The sequence below is a fragment of the Semicossyphus pulcher genome, unplaced genomic scaffold (assembly GCF_022749685.1).
Source record: "Semicossyphus pulcher isolate SPU_LCO1_2020_fin unplaced genomic scaffold, fSemPul1.0.p SCAF_3, whole genome shotgun sequence".
Lineage (NCBI taxonomy): Eukaryota > Metazoa > Chordata > Actinopteri > Labriformes > Labridae > Semicossyphus > Semicossyphus pulcher.
In genome coordinates this window covers 25,337,563-25,364,719 of record NW_027211704.1, presented here as the reverse complement: position 1 = coordinate 25,364,719, position 27,157 = coordinate 25,337,563, and the positions used below count along the sequence as shown (strand labels likewise).

General features: G+C 41.2%; 3 protein-coding genes across 3 annotated transcripts; 1 reads left to right on the top strand and 2 right to left on the bottom strand.

The window, feature by feature from the left end:
• Positions 1-277: 277 nt before the first annotated feature.
• On the bottom strand, positions 278-2,829 carry opn1sw2 (opsin 1 (cone pigments), short-wave-sensitive 2). The gene is made up of 5 exons (XM_069678379.1): positions 2,451-2,829; positions 1,529-1,697; positions 1,140-1,305; positions 755-994; positions 278-379 (listed from the first exon to the last, which is right to left on the bottom strand). Exons 1-5 carry the CDS (start codon positions 2,827-2,829, stop codon positions 278-280), a joined length of 1,056 nt encoding a protein of 351 aa, XP_069534480.1.
• Positions 2,830-10,502: 7,673 nt separating this feature from the next.
• hcfc1a (host cell factor C1a) lies at positions 10,503-23,332 on the top strand. Its single transcript, XM_069677543.1, has 28 exons — positions 10,503-10,618; positions 11,953-12,153; positions 12,730-12,878; positions 13,715-13,875; positions 13,991-14,199; positions 14,442-14,526; positions 14,654-14,760; positions 14,859-15,038; positions 15,144-15,386; positions 15,518-15,666; positions 15,761-15,943; positions 16,033-16,251; positions 16,669-16,773; positions 16,888-17,104; positions 17,276-17,412; positions 17,507-17,654; positions 17,784-18,004; positions 18,248-19,073; positions 19,219-19,367; positions 19,576-19,710; positions 19,793-20,000; positions 20,188-20,463; positions 20,552-20,658; positions 20,751-20,885; positions 20,973-21,158; positions 21,303-21,600; positions 21,702-21,765; positions 21,873-23,332. The coding sequence occupies exons 2-28, from the start codon at positions 11,958-11,960 to the stop codon at positions 21,910-21,912; spliced, it is 5,133 nt and encodes a 1,710-aa protein (XP_069533644.1). The 5' UTR covers positions 10,503-10,618; positions 11,953-11,957; the 3' UTR covers positions 21,913-23,332.
• On the bottom strand, positions 22,946-25,749 carry LOC138605352 (ras-related protein rab7). The gene is made up of 5 exons (XM_069677544.1): positions 25,674-25,749; positions 25,202-25,328; positions 24,902-25,120; positions 24,371-24,496; positions 22,946-24,273 (listed from the first exon to the last, which is right to left on the bottom strand). Exons 1-5 carry the CDS (start codon positions 25,724-25,726, stop codon positions 24,187-24,189), a joined length of 612 nt encoding a protein of 203 aa, XP_069533645.1. The 5' UTR covers positions 25,727-25,749; the 3' UTR covers positions 22,946-24,186.
• Between the last annotated feature and the right edge of the window lie 1,408 nt (positions 25,750-27,157).

Below are 27,157 nucleotides of genomic sequence, written 5' to 3'. Positions count from 1 at the left end.
ACTTGCTTGTTAATTGTCTCATAACTAATGATAATTATGGGTTTTGTAGCGACCTGTTTCGGACCAGGAGATTACATTTCTGTCACATTCAAAATGATTAACCTGGTAAAGAAATAATATCTGTCATTGTTTATTTATTTCTCTCTTTTTTTTTTTTACATTTTATATTTGCATATAACTCTTAATCTGTAAGAATAACATCATAACACCTATCATATCATGCATCCATTCAAAGCTTTTTACAATGTGCGTGTCATCAGAATAAACCATGAACAACTTAAGCAGGTCCGACTTTGGAGACTTCAGTGACTGATTGACTTGATGACTCCTCGTCATCGCCTCCGCTCATCCCCAGCATCTTCTTTAAACATACACGGAACTGATAGGGGGAAGATAAGTACATTTATTGCTGGGAAAAATATCTTTTTATTTTTATATCTAACTTACTTGCATGTAGAACCATGACAATATATCAAGTTACTTAGTTCTATCAGTGAATTCCTGTCAATCTCTAAATCTTATGTGTTTTGAAATGCAAAAGTCATGTTGAATGAATATCAGGATTATCAGGAACAGTTTTTGTATGTTTTGAAAGCCATCAATAGATGCAGAAATGAAATTCAAATAAAATATGTTCTTTATTGTTGTCACTTTGTTTAAAATTCAGTCAAACTTAAGTCAAGTGAATACAAAGTTACCCTCGTCCTGCAAACAGCTTTTTAATGAATAAATGAACACACACAAAGAAACCAACCTGTTTGTTGAGGAAAATGTAGATCATAGGGTTGTAGACTGTTGAGGCTTTAGACAGACAGGAGGGGAGTGTCGCCAGCCTCAGGTCAAACGTCTGCCCACGGTTATTGACAATCCAAACAGCAAAGGAAGCGTAGGGCAACCAGCACACAAGGAAGCCCAACACCATGACGACCACCATCCTGGTCACCTCCCTCTCTGCCTTCTGAGTGGAGGCAGACTCAGCTTGGGCCTTTGCTGCCTGTTGATGGAGAAGCACATAAAAGTGGTAGGTCAAATGGAAACACACACACACACACACACACACACACACACACACACACACACACACACACAAACAGACATCTATGAAATCTGTAACAGATATCCTGAGACATGCTGCCTACCGATTTCAGCATTAAAAGCAGCTGTGAGTAGCAGAAAACGATGGTGCTGAAGGGAACAGCAAAGCAGAAGCAGAACAGGAACATTACGTAGGATTCATTGTTAAACTTGTTGTTGGTTGTGTACCAGTCGGGTCCACAGGAGCACTGAAAGCCCTCTGGGATGTACCTGCAGAGACACAGAATGAAGAAATAAAAACTTGTGTGGTGGTTACGGCCTCACATCTGGAATAAGGTGCAGGGGATAAAAGATACTCATAACAAGAGCTCTTAAAGATTTTAATATAAAAGAAGTTAGACTCATCTCTGAAGTGTTATTTCCTTAGAATAATTAATCGACTATATTGATTATAAAAAAACAAATAAATCGGGTGTGTTTCGTCTTTACTGACCTACTCCATCCAACCAGGGGAGGTGTTGCAGCCATAAATCCACAGCACCAAGTCAGTGCACAGCATGCTATAGCATGGTGAGGCTTGAAGGCAAAGTTCCCGAGTGGCTTGCAGACAACAAGCCATCGTTCCAACGCTACCACAGCCAGAGACCACAGACTCACCATACCTGGAAGAAGACAGAAGATAGAATCAAACACTGATCGCAGTTCCCTTATTGAGCTGCAACTGAATATAGTGCATATTTATGGTAAAAGCATTTAGAAAATTGTGGCTTAATTACATAAAAATACTTCAGTGTAGCCCGAAGTGCGCTCTCTTGTTTAAAGGAATTTAAGTTAGATCTACAATGACCATTAAAGTCTTTACAGACACATTTTACAGTCAATTTAGATTAAATGAAAAGACTGTATTTATTATGAAAAGGCTTGGAGAGGGTCTTACGCTGATGGGCTGGTGAAACCATAATAGATCATCTGATTCAGAATGCCATCAGGTTTGATTTAATCAAAACAAAGGAAAAGTATCAAGTCTTCTACCTCTGGATTCTAGGTTCACAGAGCTTCATTAGCAGCTAAAAACTCAGCAATTTACCTGACCTATCATTAGTTTGAAATAGACAAATACAATCCATGTTTTCGTTTTTAGAATAACAGGGAACTAAAGATAAAATTTGTAAATATTTACACTTGTAGCATAAGCTAAGACTATAACTGCAGCTTTGTGTACAAGATGAGACTTATAGCTATTTAATCCAACACATCCTCATTTTATACCATGTTGCTGATGGCTAAACCAAAGTTATTGATAATTAGATTGTATGGTAACGGGAATACATGACAGTATGGGGTTTGCTTAAGAGCGCAGTTAGCAGAGCTGGCTTACAGTTTGTAGAACTTATATCATTTGTTAAGCTCCTCACCACCGACAGTTGCTGTGAAACCTTCAATCTTGCAACCGACTGGACCAAGAACCATGTATCTGAAGGCAAAGCAGTAGAAGCAGGTAAAGGACCCCACAGTGGAGACGAGGAGGTTTGCCACAGCCAAGTTCACCAGGATGTAGTTCAGATGAGACCGGAGCTTCTTATATTGAACAGTACATGCGATAGTGAGGACATTAATGGATGTTCCGGTCACAAATAGGAAGAACATAAAAGCTGACATGGAATAAAAGATACCCAGGCTCCCTAAGTGATCCTGGGGAACCAGATACGGGCTCAATGTGGTGATGTTGTTGGTGTCCAGAGGGATAGGAATCCAGAAGTCCTCTGGGAGCTCTGTTTGACGTTGTCCCCTCATTTTTGTCTGTTGGAGTGCCAAATAAAATGAAAAAGCACTCTACAGAAAGATATTAAGATGGAATTAGTCGAAAAAGAATGTCCATCTAATTTGGAATGAGGAACTTGTTGTCTGTACTGTCCTCAGACAGTCTCTCTCAAATGGGACCTCACACCCACATTTATAGGAAACTTTAATATTACTTATAGGCTCAACTTAATTGGCTCAAGGAGAGGATTTAAAGCTTTGGTTCACATCCTTCACATACGGGCTCAAGGAAGGGATTTGCAGCTTTAGTTCACATCCCACACATACTTGTACATCATGAACTCCCATAGGACCTCCGCCACCTTGTAGCTAATAAGTAACTCAGTCCCAAAGCCGCCTTGGATCATCTCAGTTCATCCTAATGTCTAAGAGGCCTGTGTTTGTAGACCACATAATCTGATCATCGCTGATGTTCATGAGGTCAATTGCATGCACCTGGCCCTCAGTAATTCAGGTGATTTACCTCAGGCTTTATGTTATATCTCTTGGCACATTAACAACATTTCCAAATAAACAACAGTGTTTTTTTAAAAGGAGGTCAGTAAACTTCCAAGTGGGATTAACGTGACACAAAAACTCCCTGACATGGCGGTAATAGAGCACTTCCGTTAGAAGGAAGAAAGATTGATACCAGACAAACCTTCACATTGTGTCCTATTTGTTCTGGCATGTGCACCTGGTCCCCCACCCCCCCACCCCTTTTAAACAGATTTCCATCTGACCTGATTCAGGTCAGGTCAATCACATCCATGTTTTTACTACGATTACTGGTTAGTCGATAATAAGTGGGTACTGTCTTATCTAAATATATATTTTCATGTAATTTGGTATAGTGTCTCCTGAAGGAGTCCAAGACAAATGACTACAAGTAATTTGATACGAAGTACCATTTTTTTTAACTGACTAAAAATGGCCTAGACCTTCCCTGTATGTAAAGTTGAATGAGATAACTTTCGTTGTAGTTTGGCTCTTTAAAATAAATTTGATGGATTGATTGATTTTTTCTCATCACTAATACATTATTTCAGATCAAAATCAAAAGAATCAAGCACGAAGCACACTCACACACTCACTCACACACACACACACACACACACACACACACACACACACACACACACACACACACATTAAATTCATTCACATGTAAGCAACCATGCATAAAGACACTCAGTCTTAGTCAAACTTATCTATGCCCAAGTTTGTTAATGTAATATAAAAGTGTTGTACAGTAGTAGTAGTAACAATAACAATAACAATAACAATAACTTTATTGAATAGTAGTGAGATGTACTAAAATCGGTATAAAACAGCATGGGGCGGCTGTGTTTCAATAGTTTTCAGTCATCTTTCAACTGAAAGGTTAGCAGTTCAATCCCTGGCTGTGGTCTACATGTCGAAGAGTCCTTGGACGAGACACTGAACCCCAAATTTCTCCCAAAGTCATAGTCATCAGTATGTGACTGTGTGTGAATGGTTAGATCCTGATTGGAGATTGGCTCTTTGCTTAGCAGCCTCTGAAATCACTGTATAAGTTTGTATGAATGGATGAATGTGACACATAGTGTAAAAGTGCTTTGGGTGGTGTTGTCCAGAGGTCCAGAGGTTAAACAGGTTAATCCCACTTTCTAATGAAGAGCAGAAGAGCCAATAACTCTAATCTGATAATCTCATGCGCTGTAGCTCTTTGTAATCCTCTCTACTGGTTAAACTCAAGCTGTGTGTTACCTTTTGGGCATTTTGCCTCCTTTCTTGAGCCTAAGCAGCTGATAAGACATTTAAAACACAACATAATTTCATAAATTGTTCACTGTACATTCATTGTGTCATTCTAACAACTCCTTGACATGGAGGACTTGATGTGTCATTACATCAGACCAGGCAAGTGATATTACAGAGGGGAAAGGATGAATTTGAAATGAACAAATAAAGGTGTTTGGGTAGGTACATTAAAATCAACATAATCACATAAAAACAATATAAACCACAAAGAAGGACACGAAGGAGGCCACATAGGACACGAAAAGGTCAGGTTCATCAGAATGTAGTTCAGGTGGGGCCAGAGCTTCTCGTATTAGGCAGTGCATGAATTGTAAGCACACTTAAGGCAGATCCCACAAGAAATATAAAAAACATTTGTATCACCACTGGGTGCCTGGGCTTACTGTATGGCGTTGGGGATCAGGAAGCTGCTGAGACACAGGATGTTTCATAACTCCGGGGAGGGGAATCCAGAAATCCTTGCGAAGCTCTGAAACACTGAGACGATTCATGTTGCCCAGCTTATGAATGCAAAAATCTATATTTGATGTAAAGAGAAGTAAGGTTTTTTGGACTGTAACAACTGATTGTTTGAATGGACCATTTTCTCCAGTGCATAAACCAGAATGCATGACAGGACAGCTGTATTCATTTTGACTGAACTTTATTAACCTATAGGCACCTTCTCATTTACATTTGCAAGACAGTAAAATGTCTGAATAATTAATTGTTTGACTGAATCTGCAGAAGAAACCTCCAAGAATCATCAACATCTACAAACATTCTGCACAGTGAAATAAAAACGAGAGGAAAAACCTCAGGATATTCTCACTTGCGTGTTCTTATCTCTGAGACTCATGGTTCCATCCCCAGCTCCTGCAGTCCACGATTCGACGTGTGACGTGTGTGAATTGGCAAGACACTGAGCCCTGAATTGCTCCAGAAGGCATAGCCTAGTATGGTGTGTGAAAGTGATTAGATTAGTTCCTGAGCGGCTGCTTGTCACATCATCAGTGTGTCAATGTGTTTGAGACAGGGTGAATGTGGCATGTAGTGTAAGGCGCTTTAAATTGTGGAAGACTAGAAAAGCACCATATTCTGTACAGTATAAGTGCAGTCCATTTACCAGTCACACAGTATATATACTGATATAGTTGACATTTTAAAGGAGTTAAGTGTCTCGGGGCCAAAGCTGTTTCAGTTGGATCCAATCCTTTGGGAAGCACATTGTTTTGTAACTAGATAATCCAATCATTAGTGCTTCTACGGCAGCTAATCACATTAAACTGGTGCAGGTATCCTGTTTTCTGTTACCATTAGGATGGATGATCTTAAACCTTCTTTATCGTAGCAGGATCAAGAAGGATTACATTGAGATGAGCATGGATTGCAGCACAAAGCAGGGGATTTCCGTTGTAGTTGTGTGTTTATTCATGTAATTAGGTTAAGATATCATCAACAAAATTAAAAACAACAACAATATTCTGCAAAACTATTCAACCTAAATGGAAACTTAAAGAGAGTGTTTGTATTTATAAAACACAACATTATTATTTATATCTTACAGCAGGTTAACAGGGCTTTGTATATGACGCCATCCCTCGCGGCTTGAGAACACAGACAATTAGGATAATTGGCATTTAGAATACTAGACTAAAGAAACGGTTTACAAAAAGGGTTTACGAGAGCATTGGGACGAGAGTTTGTTCTTTCATTTTCGTTGTTTAGTTTATGTGTCACACACCGCTGAGATTCTTGTTACATAGTCACAATGCCAGGAGCGCAGCAATCCTCATGTGCAGCCTTCATAATGACATCAGTCACCTCCAGTAAGGTAAGTGCTGTAGAGTTTTGTCACAGAGATGTCACAGTTGGCATTAAAAAAATCACAATCTGTTCTTTTTGAGACAGATGCTCGAGACAGATCTGTAGCTACAAGTGTTCCGGAAACAGCTGCTTGTTGATTTTCCAGAGTTAGAGTTTTTAAGAGTCTGTTTTTAAGGTTAGGGCCTTAGAATAAACATGTTTAAGAATAAGATTTTGTTACAAATCTGTGACAAATCCCTGTCAACGTGTCATCACATGGCAACAAAATAGAATCTTGAATCAAAACAGTCATACAGATACGATATGATAGCACTACTAGCACAAAATGAAACATTTTAAAATGGTCTGGCACACTGGTCTGCACTGGTTAAACCAGACATAGCCCTCCTGCCCTAATCCTTTCTCCTGTCGCTCTTGAGGCTTTCTGCCATGATCTCTTAAGGCTGTTAAAGCTCAGTTCTCCAGCCGCTTAAGACTCTTACTGTGTGTTAACCACTACTGGCCATTCAGATCAGTATGTCTGAGTCTGAGCTTCTTTATCTGTTTTCTTGCTGCTGTGTTTCCTCACTGCTGTGTTTCCTCTCTGCGCATGACCACCTGCGTGTCCTTGATTAATTTAGGCTTTGAGAGAGATGAGCTGCAGCTCAGTAAATTAAAACTAAATATTGTAGCTTTCTTCATTTTGTGGCCTAAATTCATTTGAAATCAAGACTCCATTCGGTCCGCAGAGTCCCTTCCACCTTTAAGAAGAAGCTAAAGACCCAGCTCTTTCATGAACACCTCTGCACTTTGATATGATATTGATGCTATTGGTGATGATGACATCGAGGATGTAGTTTATGTTGACTAGGATTTTCATGATGATGATGATGACTATACTGATCTTGTTGATGTTGCAGATGATGATTATTATTATTTTTAAAAAAAAGAAAAGAAAAAACAAAATGCCCTATACACTGCCTGTTGGCACCAGTGTCCAATTGCACTTGAAGCTGTTTTTTGGCACTTACTGACTTTGTTCCCTCCTGTCTTGATCGTTGCTTGTGTTGTATTAACTCTCAAATGTACATCGCTTTGGACAAAAGTGTCTGCTAAGCGAAATTGTAATATTGTATATTTTTATATTGTATCGTAAGACTGCAAAAAAGCCATGAAGAAAAAGAAGACTGACATCAGGTCAAATCAATTATGATGGTAATGACTCTTTGTTCCCTTCTGATCTTTGAAATGATTTGGAGTTGGAGGTTTTAACTGTAAAGACTGCTCACCTCAAAGTACTTTTTTTTTTTTAAAGAGGTTTGAGTCAGAAGTTTGATCCCCACTATTTCCTTCTAAATAAAGCTCCAACTTGTGTTTCTTAGAATAGCTTGCTTAATGAGTCTCCAATCTGTTTGGATGTCTTCCAATACATCCCATTACATCCCCTTTCTTTAGCCTATAGGACGCACATTGCTTTGTTTCCTCCAACATGTTGCTTTTTGATTTTCTAAATTCTTCTTAAATTAAAACAACTTTGAGCAACCTTTATTACACATTAGACTTTGGAGAATGTATATCTCATCAACAAAGAGACATAACTGTTGTATATGCTTCTTTGAGTAATATCATAACGAATAGTCCATTTATATTTATTGTTATGCAGATGACACTTATCAATGAAGCCAAAAGAAACCAATACGTTAACTTACTTGAAGCATACCAATCACTTTACTAACTTGAAGCATACCATGTAGGACATGAAGACTTAAATGACCAGCTATTTACTGCTTCTTAACTAAAAACTGTGGTAATTGTGTGTGGCCCTTAATGCCTAAGAAACACATTATCTAATTTTATAGCTGCCCTAGAAAACATCACCTTTGTCTTGTAATTTTTACTGTGTATTTATTTTCTCCTGTGCTGTAGTCGCTTTGATAAGCTGCTGCTGTAACGCCACAATTTCCCATTTTGGGATCAATCTGTCTATCAATCTAGTCTCAAAGTTCTCAGTTTCGTTCTACTTGGTGGCACCTAGTGGCGATAAAAAGATATCGAGGGCGCATACATCCCACACAATCAGACATTCACCTTTGGCTCCCTTTGTCACGGTTGTAACTCTTGATTTTCATGAGCCCTTAACATGAGGTAGTGCATAGAGTCATGTCAGATGAGGGATGATATTTAAATGATTAAAAGTGTGTTAATCATGTAAATGTAAATGACACAGTTATTTTTACTGGCACAAAGAGTCTTGTGATCTCAAGAAATTCTCAACTCAGCCGGTCTTCAACCCTGACTAGATTTAAGTATTAATCATTAATTCCTGCAAAGGGACAGCAAACTTAATCAATAATAGAATACGTAAATGATGAAAACCCAAATCCCCTTCTTTCCCTCTGTATTTGTAAAATACTTTTCATTTCAAGCTGCAAACCATGAAGAAAAAAGAAAACAATGCAAGCCTGTCATCTAATGGACAAATTATGTATTGCATAACATGAACATTTTGTTATCCAAACAAACTATACTGGAGACAGAGAGAGTGGAGACAGACATCATATATATATACAGACGAGTCATATATACTGTGGCCACATTCATTTTATTGGCTATAGGATGGCTTTGCAATATTTGTATTAGCAAATAAATAATAAAATGTGTTTTTTTCCATATATTCTCTTTTTGCTTTCATTTGAATTAAGTCAAAGTCCAGATTAGGTTTATCTTAAGCAAGTGTTTCATTCATGGGAGCTGCTAATGCAGTCATGGTGTAGTAGGTAACTAGTATATTGAGGCTTCACACTACAATAATCCGATTTATTGAATGAAAACTTTAAATTATAAGGATTTTAAAAAATGATAAGCATGCATAGAAAAAATGATAAACATGCACACAAAGATTCATTAAAATAAATAAGATAGGGCCTGTCCCACCAATCGAAGAGGAGAATGCAGGTGTAGTTTATAGTATCAAAGGGCAGCAAAGAAAATAACAAAATCATAACTCACTACAACAAGTAGGCCTATTATCCTTTTTTTCACAGCAACTTTTGCCTTGTGCAAAGCTTGTAATCCAAAATAAGTCAAGTGTCCAGGGTCAATTGAATAACAGTTCTATATGGAATGTATTTAGGTTCAGCTTTTGCTTAAGGTCCTAAAAAAGCAACAAGCCTTTAGACTTCAAGTGACCTGTACCAAGGCTGATCCTGCTGATGTGTGAAATCCAACCCCATCCCCATATTGTAATTTAAAATAATGTTACTAATTTTCATGTAACTAATTTCAATGTAAGTACATTATATTGTGCATTGAAAAATCCTTTCTGTTTTTAAAAGTTCAGTTTAACATAAATGGGGAATATCTTCTGACAGACTTCCATTTCAGTTTGGGCAGTAATCAGATGCCCCTGTACAATAAGACCTGCCCACAAATAAAAACATGGATTTATTTCTGCTAATTACTTTAGATAGAAAGTAAATAATATTGCATTACTTCAATATGTCAGAGCAATGTTTTGCATGTAGTATCATTGGAAGGGTGATGCTGGACAGTGATTTGGAAGATAGATCAGGATGTGGTAAATGTGGAAGGAATTTTAGCAATGCAGTAGTTGTTTCAGCGGAGGGCGCGCTCATGGTGAATGTGGGCGTGGCATCTTTTTTAATATGTTTAAGCTCTAAATCTATAAAATTGTGCTTAAACACTATTATTGTGCATGTGTGTGCATATCTAAGTAGGATATGGAGGGGGGGAAAAGCAGCATCGCCAACGATATTAATATAAAAGTGGTTCCGGCACGGATGTCGCCATCTTTAGTAAGGGACAATAAGCCTAGTGAAATAACACAACTTGTTGTAATTCCCTGAAACTCGCGAAATGTTCATTTTGCATAGATTTTAAAGGTTCTTTGAAGCACTTTACCATAGACAGCCCTTTTCGCCTATTTATGATGACAAATAACAAAAACGATAAATGCGCTTCTGTATGAAATGGCTGGTGAGCGGGTCTCCGTCGCCATGTTTACTTTGGGTGACGCCAACTCTCTTCCATTTTCCTCCGCCTCTGGTTGTCAAGAAGATGGCAGCTTCCAGGCAGGCATGAGAGGAAATACTTCTTCACAAATCGAATGAATTTGGATTATTATCGCAAGATAAGCCCACAAACCAGTGTTTTTGCAATTACTGCATCGAAATAAGTAAGTAAAATTCTGGGAAATATCCGCCCTTTTAGGTTTGTTGTGTTTTGTTGTGGCATACCGTCCGGCCATTTTTCTTGTGGGAGCTGTAGAACTAGGCCGATTGTCGAAAAGATGGCTGCTTCCAGAGACGGCATGAAACATAATAACACTCTATTTGTGCAGTTTAACCGAATTTAGCTGCGTTTTAAGCGTGTTGTTGCAACTACATTTATATCAGGTAAAATATGCATGTCAAAATAAAACGAAATAACAGTGCATTTAATTGTAAAATTTGGCGACGACTTGACAGATGCCAGCCGTACAGCTAACGCTGTTAGCTTGGGCAAATTAGGTTGAGCAACTAGCCGCTAGTGCTATCGGAGCCTAGCTTACGTTAGAATCAATTTCAATGCTTCGATTGTGCTTGAATTTCAAATGTTTTACAATGTATTACTCGATATGATTGAAGACATTTGGATTTTACATTGCTACAACTGTTAAAGTAGGCTTCTACAATGTGTCTAATGTAAATAAGTGCGTTAAAGGGGCTGCAGTGAATGCTAAGTTTGCTAGCTACAATATGGCGACTCCCAGAGAAGCATGAAAACAGCCGACTCTTGCTAACGGCTTTAACCATGGATTAACTTTGGGCTGCATCTGTTAATTGGTTTACTTGGTTTCCCCGCTACTGTGTATTTAATTTGTTTTAATTGTACACTATGTCTTTGCCGGTGTAGTTGGTTAGCTATCATGTATTTTTCTTTTTCGTCCGCTTCCGCCATTTTTCAGACTGGCAGTAGCGTTAGCGGCGGGGGTTTGTTTGGCTGCAAGATGGCTGCTTCCATGTAGTGAATTCAATGGTTACAAACAACTACTTCAAACACAACCTAGGGTTCTGTGTATTTCTTGGCACAACTTGAGCTTCAAATTTATAAAAAGTTTTTTAACCAGTTGTTGCTCAATAGTTTGTACTCTGAATGTGCTTGAATGTGTTCATCCAACAAAGCTAACGGCTAACTGTGAAGCTCTTCAGCTGCTTGAGCACACACACTGTGAGAAGTAGTGTTGTGACTTTCGCGAACGATCCGATTCTTTTGGACGGCTCTTTGGTGCGAACGGCGGGAACCGAGTCGTAGGTGAGAGCCGTTCTTTTTATACATGTAGTGTACCCAAATGGTTCCGTTCTTTTCGGAAAGGAATGGAGCCATAAGATCCGGCTCCCTTCAATGAGCCGTAATTCCCAACACTAGCTCATGATCAGATGCTGCTTTTAACTTTCCACTATTGTTAGCGTGTAACCATCACTGATTATGAAGCAGTCTACACAGATCTGTTGTCATTTATTCCTATAGGAGTCATGTCTGCCCCTGGTTCCGCGGTGTCTGGGACCACGGTGTCGGTTCTGCAGCCGCGGTGGAAACGGGTCCTCGGATGGTCCGGTCCTGTTCCCCGGCCCAGACATGGACACAGAGCTGTGGCTATAAAGGAGCTCATGGTTGTCTTCGGCGGTGGAAACGAAGGGATTGTGGATGAATTACATGTATACAACACCGGTGAGCTTAACTTTGTGTCTACTTTACTGAATTGTATATGTCATAAGCGCACACATTTAATTTACAAATCTTCTAATGTGGAATAAAAAAACTACGCATTTTCACACTGAATCTTTGCTATGAAACTATTTCAATGTATTTTTATAGAGTGATTCGTGATGTACAGAACTAAGTAGTGTAAAGGCCTCGGCAGGCCAGGCAGATTCGTGTCTGAATAGATTTGTCCCCCTCTGCTGGGAAAAGGGTTTTAATGCACGTGAAAAAAGGCGGGCTAAAATAAAATGGATGATGCCGGTTGGTTTAAGCTTATCCTCTGTCCCAATTTCCTAGGATATAAACCAATAAGGACCGAAAAGTTTGTGAAATCTTGTCTTTGTGTCAGCATCATTATTATTATTTAGATGTTTGTTTATTTGCTGTTGATTTTTTTTTTTATGTCAACAAGATCTTGTAGAGATTAGAAATCAACTGTAACATAAAATTCAATTCGAATTTTAATAACTTCAATTTAAATGTAAAAAGCTTTGCCTGCTTATCTCACTGTCTCACTGTCATTATTCATTTTTTATTTTGTAGCAACAAACCAGTGGTTTATTCCAGCAGTCCGTGGTGATATTCCTCCTGGTTGTGCTGCGTATGGTTTTGTCTGTGATGGCACAAGATTGCTGGTGTTTGGTGGAATGGTGGAGTATGGAAAGTACAGCAACGATCTCTATGAACTACAGGTAAGCTTAGGATGAACAATAACCCTGTTTTGTTTTCAGATCTCCACATTAAAAAATGTAATATTAATTTAGATATCATCCTCCAAAAAACGTTTCATATGTAATTTTTATTTCTAATAATTGTTATTGTGGCTCATGCAAGCATCACATAAAAAGTCATGTTTACAGCACAACCATTTTAAATTATTGCTGTCTTGCTCATATTGTAAGGTTCAAGCTCATTTATTATATTTTCAATAAAAAGTTTAGTTGGAATGGATGGTATGGAGTTCCATAATTGTCTGTTTATTCTAATGTGTGCTAATTAATTGAAGGGTTAGTGCAGTACAATTAACTTAAAACATTCAGAGGGTTCACCCAGAGCCATAAACTGCCTAAATCGGAAATACTCAGATCATTTTGTAATTACAAATAATTCACATTTTGAGGAGGAAAGGGCAGTTTAAAGAGGTAGATCTTCCTAATGGTTAGATTCACCAAATCCTGTTTTCCTCTCTAGGGGACTAATTCTAGTTTATCTTATGTTCAGTGCACTGTGAAGGAAGTTAAATTCATAGATATGCTCTGTTGCTGATATAAAGTAGGTATTTTTTAATTATAATGATTTTTAGCCATCTCAGATAAAATGGATAAATAACAAAATGAATAAATTAAAGCAATGGATAAAATAGGGTTGGTGATGTATGTATGTATATAATATATATTGTTTAAGTCAAAGTTTTGACACAAAATCCTTACTATCAGATTGTAAGGAAAGGGATTGATGTTAACCTGTGATCTGTTGGTCTGCTTCTACTATGACTTAATCCATCAATAATATGTTCTTTTGATCACAGGCCAGCAGATGGGAATGGAAAAAGTTGAAGGCAAAAAACCCGAAGAATGGCCCCCCTCCTTGCCCACGTCTTGGCCACAGTTTTTCTCTGGTTGGCAACAAATGCTACCTATTTGGTGGGCTCGCCAATGACAGCGAGGACCCAAAAAACAACATTCCCAGGTACAGATACTTTTTTCTAGGTGGTAACAGTAGAGCCTTCTGATGCAGGACTGCTTTAGATTTACTTCCAACCAGCAAGATGACTATAAGAAATGCCTGTGTATTTTCTCCACAGATACCTAAATGATCTGTACACACTTGAGCTGCGTGCTGGTTCTAGCGTGGTTGGATGGGATATTCCAATCACATATGGAGTTTTGCCTCCTCCCCGTGAGAGCCACACTGCTGTGGTATACACAGAAAAGACAAGCAGGAAATCTCGCCTGATAATCTATGGAGGGATGAGTGGTTGTCGTCTTGGAGATCTATGGACCCTTGATATTGGTGGGTTTCTAAAAGTGTTAATAGAAAAATTAAAGCACAATTTAACATGCCCTTCTGGTGCCTCTTCGAGTGCTAGATTTAGACCAATTGTACATCATCACTCTGAAGAGAACATAAAAGTCAATGTTTGACAATTATGAGTTTGAATTTCTCTGTCATGTGGTGCCTTAATTTATCTGATATGTCATGATACATTGTGTGTAGCTATTATATAACCTCCCACTACTGGTCATTATCTCCAGACACCCTGACATGGAACAAACCATCAGTAAACGGGACAGCACCGCTCCCCAGAAGTCTTCACTCTGCCACCACCATCACAAACAAGTAAGACAAACTCTGCACCTAAACAATATTCATGATTGGATTGTGAGTAGAAAAGGCTTTGCTGGGTGACACCATCTCACTTATTATTTATTTATTTATTTATTTATTTAATCTTCTCAATATGCAGGATGTACGTTTTTGGAGGATGGGTTCCTTTAGTAATGGACGATGTTAAAGTGGCCACACATGAGAAGGAGTGGAAGTGCACAAACACTCTTGCCTGCCTAAATCTTGGTTTGTTGCTCTGTTGTGTATAATTTTATAACTTTGATAAAGTTTAAGTAAAATGTGCTATACGGGTCTTAATTTTTATACCATATATTTGTCTGTAGACACCATGTGTTGGGAGACAGTATTAATGGATACTCTTGAAGACAACATCCCAAGGGCCCGTGCAGGCCACTGTGCTGTGGCCATCAATTCCAGATTGTATGTTTGGAGTGGTCGTGATGGATATCGTAAAGCTTGGAACAACCAAGTCTGTTGTAAAGACCTCTGGTACCTGGAAACAGGTTGGTGTACTGTAACCCGATTGGTAACACCAATAATAATGGCATTATTGGCTCAGGTTGTCAAAAAGTGTTGTTGTTAATTTTTTTTTTCTTCCACCTCTCTAGAGCGACCACACGCTCCGGCCAGGGTGCAGTTAGTCCGTGCCAACACAAACTCTCTGGAGGTGAGCTGGGGTGCCGTCTCAACCGCTGACACCTACCTATTGCAGCTGCAGAAATATGACATCCCTGCAACTCCAGCTGCAGCCTCGCCAGCCATGAGTGCAACCCCCTCACAGCCTGTGAACTCTCCAAAGAGCCCTGCACCAGCTGCTGTAGCACTCTCTGCTCAGAGCCTGCCACAGACAGGTACTATATTAGGGGCCACCTTTGCTCTTTTCTGATTGTTTGTAGTCCATTGAAGTCGCTACACAAGGAAGCTGAAACACCGCAAAAACCACTGCACATAAAGTCTAATAAATGATCTCTTTATTTTACAGCTGTGTTGAAGGTTGCTGCTCAACAGTCTGCCGCAGGGGCATCTGTTGTCACAGTCCGCCCCAGCCAGCCTGGGAAATCCCCTGTCACTGTAACATCCCTTCCTCCAGGTGTTCGAATGGTAGTACCTGCCCAGACCACGCAAGGATCGGTATGAGCAATTTGTACTGCAGTCTATTTAAGTGTATATATCATTGTTACATGAGCAAACAAGTTTAACAATTGTTTACATTACTGTGTTTCAGCCCATTGGCAGTAGCCCTCAGATGAGTGGCATGGCAGCTTTAGCTGCAGCAGCTGCAGCAACACAGAAGATACCACCCTCCTCTGCAGGCACTGTCCTCAATGTTCCTGCAGGTGCTACCATTCTCAAGACAGTAGCGGTTTCCCCAGGCACAACCACCATGAAAGTGGCTTCTCCAGTCATGGTACAAATCTCAATAAATGTTGTCAGTTAGAACTTCATGTGAATTCTGCCTGTCATGGACCAGTTGTTAAAGTCTTGCCGTTCTTGTAGGTCAGTAACCCAGCCACCCGGATGCTCAAAACTGCTGCAGCTCAGGTGGGCACAGCAACTGCGTCCTCTCCCACCACCAGACCCATCATCACTGTCCACAAGTCTGGTGCAGTCACAGTGGCCCAGCAAGCCCAAGTTGTAACTACTGTGGTAGGAGGAGTCACCAAGACCATCACCCTGGTTAAGAGTCCCCTCACCATGGGTAGCAGTGGAACCTTGGTAAGAAAGGAGAACTCTGGAAATTCTGTTGCACATTGTGATACTAATTTTGATCTTATGAGAGCACCCTTTGGTGCTTTCACTAGCATGCTGTAAATCATGGGTTCTGTAAAATAGGTTTGTCACACTTTGTGTGTGCTTTTATTTTTTTTATTTCTTGTTGCAAGATAAAGACAACATGCATCAAGCTTGGACCAGTGGTGGGTGGGAGTAAAGCTTGGCCTATAGTGACTGTTGGAGAACTCTACTGTTAAAACAGGGAACATGATGTTAAGGATCTACATGAATATCAGTCAGTTAGGGCAGGATCTATTCATAGGTCCACCAGTTTGGTGTTCCTCCCTCCAACTGAACTCCCTGTGCTGTCCGATGTTTTCTGGTGACTCATGAACTCGAGTCTCTCTCCTATGTCGGCAGATCTCCAACCTTGGCAAGATGATGTCTGTGGTACAAACCAAGCCAGTGCAGACATCAACTGTCACAGGCCAGGCTTCCACTAACCCTCTCACACAGCTCATACAGGTCAGCTATCTGCATGAGTACAGAAAAATTTACAGGAGGTACCTTAAATCTCCTGAGACAGGCACCAGATATCTTTCTGCTATTGGTTTGTATAACATGTTTCTCTCTCCCCAGACAAAGGGTCCCCTTCCAGCCGGCACCATCCTTAAGCTGGTGACCTCTGCAGATGGCAAGCCAACAACCATCATCACCACTTCCCAGGCAGGAGGCACAGGAAACAAGCCCACTATCCTCAACATCAGCGGCGTCTCTCCTACCACCACTAAGCAGGGCACCACCATCATTAAGACCATCCCCATGTCAGCCATTATGAGCCAACCTGGAGCTACAGGTCTAAAGTCCTTGAAGTTTACATTGTTACAACTACATATAAAACATTTTTATTGTGTGAATAAAAAACATGCTTAGAATTATTTGTAGGTATAAATTAAATGGTTGTACATTGTGAGTCGACACAATCAGATGATAATTGGTTTTAGTAATACATGCTTTGGCCTTGCAGGTGTGACCAGCAGTGCAGGCATGAAAACACCTATCACAATCCTTACCACAAAGGTGATGACCACTGGAACTCCTGCTAAAATCATCACCGCAGTGCCCAAACTTGCCACTGCAGCCGGCCAGCAGGGACTGACGCAGGTACACTGACTCTGCTGTGTCTTTTTACATATCATCTAGTGTTGCTCAAATATGTTTCACCCGAGGAGACTAATCCTAAATTGTGTGTCTCTAGGTGGTTTTGAAGGGTGCACCTGGGCAACCTGGCACTATTTTGCGTACTGTGCCCATGAGCACAGTGGGTGGTGTTCGACTTGTAACACCAGTGACGGTGTCTGCAGTTAAGCCTACTGTCACCACTCTTGTTGTCAAGGGGACCACTGGTAAGACTGTTGTTGTGATTTTATTCTTATTAGAAAGGTTTTTATTGAATTACTTTTGTCATTATTACATATTTTATACTTTTCATCCTTGGTTCGAGCTCTTTTTCATGACACTGTTCTTCCTTCCAGGTGTCACCACTCTTGGGACAGTCACTGGTACAGTCTCCACTAGCCTGGCAGGAGGCACAGTGGACAGTTCCAACGCCTCCCTGGTCACCCCAATCACCACTCTGGGGACCATAGCTACCCTGTCCAGCCAGGTGATCAGCCCATCTGCCATAACAGTGTCAGCTGCTCAGACAAGTCTGACTTCTGCCTCCACACTGCCCTCTTCTACCATGACAGTGCAGGTAACAGTTGCCCAGCTGATTGTTGTCCCTTAGGTTGTATCTAGCATTTCAGTCATTAGGACATACAGTAGTTGCAGCAGTAGGGGCCATTAGCTTTCAAATCCGGCATTGAATGCTTATAAAAAATCCTGCAAAGGGAGTAGATGCCCATTTCTGTAACTACAGAACAATAACAGAGTGACTGCTATGAAAAACATGCACTGTGAGAAAATAACTGCAATTGTTGTAATCTCCTCTGCTCAGAACCAGCCCACCCAGGTCACTCTCATCACAACCCCCAGTGGTGTAGAAGCTCAACCAGTGCAGGATCTACCAGTGTCTATCTTGGCTTCACCGACCTCTGAGCAGCCCAGCTCCACTGAGGCTGGAGCAGCTGGAGAGGGCTCTGGGACCGTCACCCTGGTCTGCTCTAACCCACCCTGCGAGACCCACGAGACTGGAACCACCAACACGGCCACCACCTCTTCTGCCACCATTGGAGCAGGACAGGTCTGTTCTAATCCGCCCTGCGAGACCCACGAGACCGGAACCACCAACACGGCCACCACCTCCTCTGCAACAATGAAGGCGGGACAGGTCTGCTCAAACCCGCCCTGTGAGACCCATGAAACAGGCACCACCAACACAGCCACAACTGCATCTTCAAACATGTCCGCTCCGCGCATGTGTTCCAACCCACCATGCGAGACCCATGAAACCGGGACAACTAACACAGCTACCACAGCATCAGCTAGCATGGGAGGAGTCCAGCAGGTGTGCTCCAACCCACCCTGCGAGACCCACGTGACAGGCACCACCAACACAGCCACCCAGTCGTCATCTAACATGGGGGGAGGCCAGACAGGCACCGCTCAGAGGGTTTGCTCCAACCCACCCTGCGAAACACACGAAACGGGGACCACCAACACCCCATCCACGGCCACCTCCAGCATGGGAGGTGATCAGTCTAGCACAGCGACAGGCATGGTCCAGAGGGTTTGCTCCAACCCGCCCTGTGAAACACATGAGACTGGGACCACCAACACAGCCACCACTGCCACATGTAACATGGAGACAGGCGAAGGCACAGGTATATTCACGCGCCTGGAGTAGACAACCTGAAAGCATTTTTTGCTACATTGAAACCGCCTTAGCTTTTAATAATTTTACATGTAATTTCTGTGTCTAAGAACTTGTTCTTGCCCTTTTACCAATTTTGTTTTTCTATCTATCAGCCACCCAGCAGACTGAAGAGGGAGCAGAAGGTGCTAGCAGCACAGAGGCAGCCTCCACCACTGCAGCAACTGGCATAGTTACCACCACCCAGGGCAGGGCCATTACTACTGTCACTCAGTCTACGCCAGCTCCCGGACCCTCTGTTCCTGTAAGAGTTCGATTATATCCCAAAGGGCATAACCACCACTGTTGAGCTGTAGTAACCTCAGCAGCTATCCATTTTAAGGCTGCATCTCTGAATCACATGGCAATTATTCTCAAGACACACATCTAGTTTTCTTTCCATATACATTTTCGGTGATGACCAAACTGTGTTTTATGCTGCATGTTTCATTCTGTATGTTTTGTTTTTGTAGTCGATCTCCTCGATCACAGAGGGTGTGAGTACTGCTGCAAGCTCCACAGAGGAACCAATGCAAACTGATGAGACAGCAACAGCAGAAGCTGCGACTGCAGAGGAGGGAGCTGCTGCTATGGAGACACAGGCAGAGGTAAATGCAGTATAATGTTTTTTAAGTCAATTTAATTAAAGGTAAATTGCTTGGATATGTGACCCATTATGTGTTTTATCAGGGAGAAGCAGCCGCTGGAACAGCCTTGAATCTGCCCTCAGAGCTGATGTCTGAGGGTCAGGGAGCCACACTTATGGTGACTGGGCTTTCGGACGAGGAGCTAGCCGTGACTGCAGCAGCTGAGGCCGCCGCTCAGGCAGCTGCCACTGAAGAAGCCCAGGCCCTTGCTATCCAGGCTGTCCTTCAAGCAGCTCAGCAAGCCGTAATGAGTGAGTTCAGCCAATGTTTGCATAGTCAGATTTTTTATGTTAACCTCATCAAACGTCTAGCTGTCAAGAGGGGAAGACAAAGTGTATTGGAAAATTCTCTAAACTGCAAGCACCACAATGAGAGTTCTTCATGATGCTGGCATGGTTGTAGTTTCAATAAAGTCTTAATAATATTTTCTGTTTACAGATGAAGGTGATTCCACTGGTGAGAGCCAGCAGCCGACCAACATCCCCATCATGCTGACCCAGCAGGAGCTGGCAGCGCTGGTCCAACAGCAGCAGCAGCTGCAGGAGGCTCAGGCTGCTGCACAGCAAGCCAGCGTGGACACAAGCTTGCCTACTGAGGGCCTGGCCCCTGCTGACAGCCTCAACGACCCCTCTGTGGAGAGCAACGGACACAATGAGATGGCTGCCGCAGTAACCAGTGCTGTGGCATCACTGCTGCCACGAACCACCGCTGAGAGTAAGACTTGTAAGGTTTTTTTGGTCAGTTTTTGATATCTTTTTGTATAGTAGATTTAACTCCTTGTACATTTTGTTTCTCTCTATAGCACTCGCTCCATCAAGCACATTTGCACCCTCTGTATCGGTGGCAAGTCCAGCCAAGCTGCAAGCAGCAGCTGCCCTAGCAGAGGTTGCCAATGGTATTGAGGGGGAGGTGAGTTATTGTAGTAATTCTAAACATCATGCAGGTTCAGCTAGGTCAAAAGAGAGTATGTGTAATTGTATTTTAATTTTGTATTTTTACAGAAGCAAGGCCCTCAACCAACCCCAGTGAAGCCTGTTGTAAAGAAAGAGAACCAGTGGTTTGACGTTGGAATTGTTAAAGTGACGAATATGGTTGTCACCCACTTCTATATGCCAGCAGATGATTCTCATGGAGATGTAAGTGGCTGAGGAGGCTTTTTTATGCCAAGATGACTCTATTTTGGTGTCTGTAGTGCATCTCTAATCTCTTTTTTTGTCTGGTAGGATGATTCTGGCATCATGCCAGATTACGGCCAGATGAAGAAAATGGAGCTGCAGCCAGGAACTGCTTACAAGTTCCGTGTTGCTGGAATCAACGCTTGTGGCCGTGGTGCTTTCTCAGAGATATCTGCTTTCAAGACTTGCCTACCCGGCTTCCCAGGGGCACCTTGCGCCATCAAAATCAGCAAGGTAACACACCAGTAGAGCCTTTCCCTTAATTGTTTCTTATTTAGTTGTGGATTTGACATAAATCTGTGTAAACATAAAGACCAGCTGTATTCAAGAGCCATGCTTTCAGATTCTTATTAGTCTTTTTTCACTTGCCCTCTGCAGAGCCCAGATGGTGCCCACCTGACCTGGGAGCCACCTTCGGTGACATCAGGAAAGATCATCGAATACTCTGTGTACTTGGCCATCCAGAGCAGCCAGACAGCTGAAGCCAAGGCCTCCACACCGGCACAGCTAGCCTTCATGCGCGTATACTGTGGGCCCAACCCCTCATGCTTGGTGCAGTCGTCCAGCCTCTCCAACGCCCACATCGACTATACCACCAAGCCAGCCATCATTTTCCGTATCGCCGCCCGCAATGAGAAGGGTTACGGCCCTGCCACCCAAGTTCGATGGTTGCAAGGTGAGCACATGGATTGACAAACTGTCATATTAACCATGTAAATTCTGAGCAATTTGTTATTGGATAAATTGATTTATTTTAACCATTTTTCTGCTTTGTAGAATCTGGCAAAGATGCTGCCTCTGCAAAACCGGCCCCGAAAAGACCAGGCACCTCTCCTGATACGTAAGTACAGTGACCGTGTTTCATACTGTGCACACAGGCTACACATCGACATGGCACTGATGCAGTAAAATGTAATACTTACTCTGGTTTTATGTGTGCTCTTGCAGTAAGGCTACTGGTCCAAAGAAAGCAAGAACGGACCAGTGAGGTTGCCCAGAGACCCCTCCCAGTCTTTTGTCCTTTTTCCACTTGCTGTCCTTTTATCAGGAAGACTGACCTTCACCCCTCCTCCACCTCCTCATCCTCATCCTACTCTCATCCTCCACCCTCAAGTCTCAGATCAAGACAGCAATGGAGGCGGAACAACTGAATGAAGCTGAGATGAAAGTCAATCTGAGAGACATTTCTGTAGATAAAAACCCTCCTTCCTCCTTGTTCTGTTGGTCGTACTATTTTTAGAGCAACACAAACTTAGAAGCACATTATCTTTTTCAGTCACATCCCCCTCCATCGTTTAACCTCTACTTTTGGCTTGTTTCAGTAGTTGAGCAGTATAGAAAAGCATTTACATCTTTCACAAACTGGGAGCCAGCTGAGCGCAACGTTATCTTTTTTTTTTTGTCTTTGTTTTGTGAATCCTTGGGGGATGTAGAGAGAGACTACATGAAATGATGTACAGAGTTGAAAAAGGCTGTGGAGGCATTAGTTTAGATGAGAGGAAAAATCGGTATGGAATCTAATAAAGCACTTGTCCTCAACGAAAGAGGACATCATTTTTTTTCCCCTTTTTTTTTTTTGCTCAAAACAAATTTGCTTCATCTACAACAAAGTCTATAGTCACCGTACTGGACTCCAGTCTCCTGGTAATGTCATCACTGTGCGCTTTTTACCCCAAGATGAGGACTGGTGGCCAACACTTCAAAGTGGACAACAAAGAATGACAAAGGAAGAGATTTGTAGAGAAAGAACGACAGACTTTGCTAGGACTAAGACTTGCAGCACACACAAAAAAATCTTGCAAAATCTTCCCAAAAAATTAGCAAGCAATGACGCAGAAGATCTTTTGTGTAGTTTATTTTTGTATTTTTTAAGCTTTTTTTTTCTCCTGTGTGTATGTGTATGTTGTGTGCATTTTTAAAAACATCACTTTTTTTAACTGTTGTTCATCCCCATAGTTTGTGTTCGTGGGAAGATGGGTGGCTGTGTTGAGGTTGCCACTATATTTTTAAAAATCTTCATTCAGTTGGTTGTGTGTTCTTGATGTTAACAGATGGTAATGAACGAGAGAAAGACTTTTGTATTTGTTCCAAGTAGAACCACAGAGGTTATAGGACTGAAGGGAACTTTGAAGTGGACCCAGGGAGAGGAGAGTTTTGACTTTGTTTACTACTCCATGCTTGTGTTGCTTTGTTTGCCAAACCCGGAGTTTCAGGAGGTATAAGGAAAACACCATCACATCTTTTCATACCCTAATATCCCCATCCGTTGTCCTACACGTTTTATGCTCATGAATGTGGTCTCTCACCTCTTCTTTAATTTTTAGAATGGGAAATTATATTAGTAGGCATATTTTCCCTATCCTATTGATGTATGTGAATCCATTTAATAAATTTTAATTTTTTTCTTCCATGGCTCTGTATTTCAGACTACAGATGGTGTGCAAGCTAACTGTGATGTGTAAACCCGTATGTTTTTGAATGGGGATATCTTGGGCAGAAAGCTTACACGGCCAGAGTGTACTCACCTGTAAATTAGTTCGTTCATAGAGCAAGAATAAAACAAACAAAAAAAAACATCTTGGCCTTTTATATAATTACCTGTAACAAACAGTTTTTACATGTTGGTCATCTCTTGATTGCCTTTTGTGTCTTTACTTATAAAAGAAACAAATATATATATAAATATATATAGTCTCCCTGATTGTTCTAATTTGCTTCTGTCAGGCTGATTCACTGTAGGAGTCTGAATCACTGCTAGGTTCATTACAATACAACCTTGTACAGGGAGGAGGTTTCTGACTGGACATGAGTGTATATCTACTTTGTAAGGGCGGTTTCAGTTGTGATGGTAACAGCCAGGACGATCAGAGCCGAGGTTTTCGCTTGCCGCCTTTTCTCCGGCTAGCACCTTGGTTTTCGTTTGTGGTTTCTCCCGATTCCTTTCTAGAAATGAACTTTCTCTTCATATGCATTCATAATTTTTGTGCGTGTCAGTGTGTCTGTTGAACAAAACTAGACATGCATGCAAAAGCAGTGTATTTTAGTAGTGATGCCTTAAGTTAGACCATAAGCTGAAGGTTCTCAAAAAAAGAAAAAACATTTAATGAGTTTGTTCCTCTCTCCATGTGGTATACAATTGTGTCCTTTCCTTCCACAGTACCTTTGCTGGGTCACTATTTTTGCACCCTCGTTAGATAGGTCATCATCAGCAGTGCCGAGGTCTCTCTGAACTTTCCCTCCCACACTGGGACGAGTGCTGCTCTCAGCACTCACAGGTGTTGCGAGTTTCTCTCGGCTGTTTGCAGGTTATCTGGAAATGTCCTGTATTTTCCAATGTGTGTTTTTTGTACTGTAGGGAGTAATGTATCTTTTATCATCAAAAAATAAACATGTTAAACATACACGTGTGTCTTTCTTCTTCTTACTAAAGAGTATAAAAAGATCACCTGTTGCAAGCCGAGCTGAGCAGCTCTCAGGAATGGCTTTTCCACATCTAGATCCTCTTTGGCGCTTCCTTCAAAGTATTCTGCTCCTATGTCTTCACACCACTGCAGGGCCAGCCTGCTAGACACCTGAAAGGCGATAGCAAAATCATCAAACAGGGCTGCATAGAGTCCATTGTGTGGAATATGAGGGAAAAAATACACACGAGACTGGGCAAAAAGATATTAAGTACAAAGTTTTGTTGATACTGAAGAGTCATTTGTTTTACCCTTGTGTTACTTCTCAGTAATCTAATATTATACAAGCAATTTTTACTTTCTTTCAGACCGGAGTGGCAATGATGACAATGAATACAACAAATGTTACTCCTCTTACTGCCTTTAACGCTGAACTTTGAACAGTGTCCATGACTGGATCACAAAAATACCACAAAGTGTCATTATTAACCTAGTGTACAGCCAAAACCCTACAATCTGTGGTTCACTTTATCACTTCTCTTTCATACTTGATCACAAGATGGCACATTCACTGACCTCCCTGTCGCTTAGGTCAGTCTTGTTGCCCAGTACAATAAAGGGGAATTCAGAGGGATCCTGCGGCTCGCCCTGGATCAGAAACTCCTTCCTCCACCCCTCCAGTGCAGAGAGACTAGCTCTGGATGTGACATCAAACACCAGCATGCAGCAGTGCGTTCCTCTGTACAGGGGTGTGCCCAGAGACTGGAACCTCTCTGTACCTGCTGTGTCCCAAATCTGAGGAAGACACACTACTGAGGATTTTTGTGCTTGTGTGTGATTAAAAGCAGCTGGTCCGGTGTGAAGGGGTTGGCCTACCTGCAGGATGACAGTGTCCCCGTCTATATTGACTGTTTTGGAGAGGAAGTCTGTCCCTACAGTGGACCGGTACATGTTAGTGAAGCGGTGATTCACGTATCTGTTCATGAAGGAGGATTTTCCCACCCTGTGTACACACACAAACGCACACACACGCACGCACGCACGCACACACACACACACACGCACTCACACACACGCACGCACGCACACACACACACACACACACACACACACAACAAAGTAAGGGTACAACAATCTCAAATCCGTTTTCCCTTACAGATACATTTCACTTTCCAGGTTAACTTTAAATACCAACTCTGATACTTTTAGCAAGGCGTATCCTGCAGTATTTACACCGCAGTCGCAGTAAATCAGAGACTATATGAAAGTGAAAGTGTCGACGGAGGAGTTAAACAACACTTTACAGCTGGTGAAATAATAGTTTAAAAAGCGGGGTGGTTAACGTTACCCGGAGCTTCCAATGATGATTATTTTCAGTACTGGACTTTTTCCTCTGTTCATTTTCACGTCTGTTTCCACTACGAGCCGATGCTGCATTCAGGTGCTCCTCGTAGTTTTGTGTTCGGTCATTTGACGTGTATCACAGAAGTAGGTCAAAGTGTTTTTGATCAGGCTTGTAGTCAGGATGACCCATCAATTAGAAGTTGACCTGCTGTATCACTGAGCTATAGCTGTCCCAATTATCTTCCAACTTGACAGTGCAGGGTGTTTCAATGGCATTTCTAGAATGCTATGACACCAAATATGTAACCCTTGCTGTTAGCCTAAAAGTAATCAAATATAAATATATTAGCTACATGCTTTTGAAGCTGTGCAGTTTAAACTCCTTTTACGGTTTCCAAAATATGTGTCCTAATCGTAGCATTTAGATGATTCATGCTTTATTTCAGAAAAAAGATGTCCAAAGCTTCTTCCGGTGTCATTCTGCTTCATTGTGCATGTTCTGTTGTACTCCAATTACAGTTTTTTAAACAAACCCTTGAAGGCATCATAATACAGCTACTTTGTCTAGTTGGCACATAGCTGACCTCTGCCCTTTCTAAGTCACCCAAACCCAAAGGTCCAGGATCTTTTTTATTCTTTATTTGTTTTTTTTGTTTTGCATTGTATATTATTAAAACCAACCTTGACCGTTTGTAAATTTAAACCTTTTATAAAGTAGGGCATTAAAAATGACACACATAAGCGATGTACTGACAATTACTGTATTACCACTAGGGGGCAGCATATGCTTCAGGTGATTCATCTTTCTTCCAAGATGTCTTTTCTGTTGCAACCTCAGGTGGTGTTATGTACAATACACCAGTGATGCACTTTTTCCACATTCTGTTTTCAAATGAATGTCAAGCTGAGTTCATTGCTACTCAGAAGATGCTGAATATCTAATGGGAATGCACAGAAATGCATTTCCATTAAAAACACAGAAGGTTTCAACTCTCATATTTAGTCACATTTTGTTCTTCTCAGTGTAATAAGTTCAAATTTGTCTTCCTTATAAAAACCCGTGCAGTGTTTGTATTCTTGTGGAGAGCTTAAAGTATTTAAATATGCCAGATATGACTGGATGAATTTTAGAAAGATGTCTGTAAAGCACATTTTTCATCGACAATATTTGCATTTGATGTAATGATAATGACATAAAAAACATGGAGTTTAAATTTTTTACTCAGTGAAATTGTTCTCCATTGTAGAGCTGAAGCAAGTATTCAGACACGGTATACTTTCAGAAAAAGTGGAATAACATTGTTTAAAACAACTTCAAAGCTATAACAGGAGAAACAAAAGGTAAACAAATGTATGTTATGATTGTAATAATAATAGTAATAATAATAATACATTTTATTTATAAAGACTTATATATATATAGACTTTATTAGTCACTGCAGAGAGACACACTCATACTGTGATACACATAACATCACCTGCAGATCT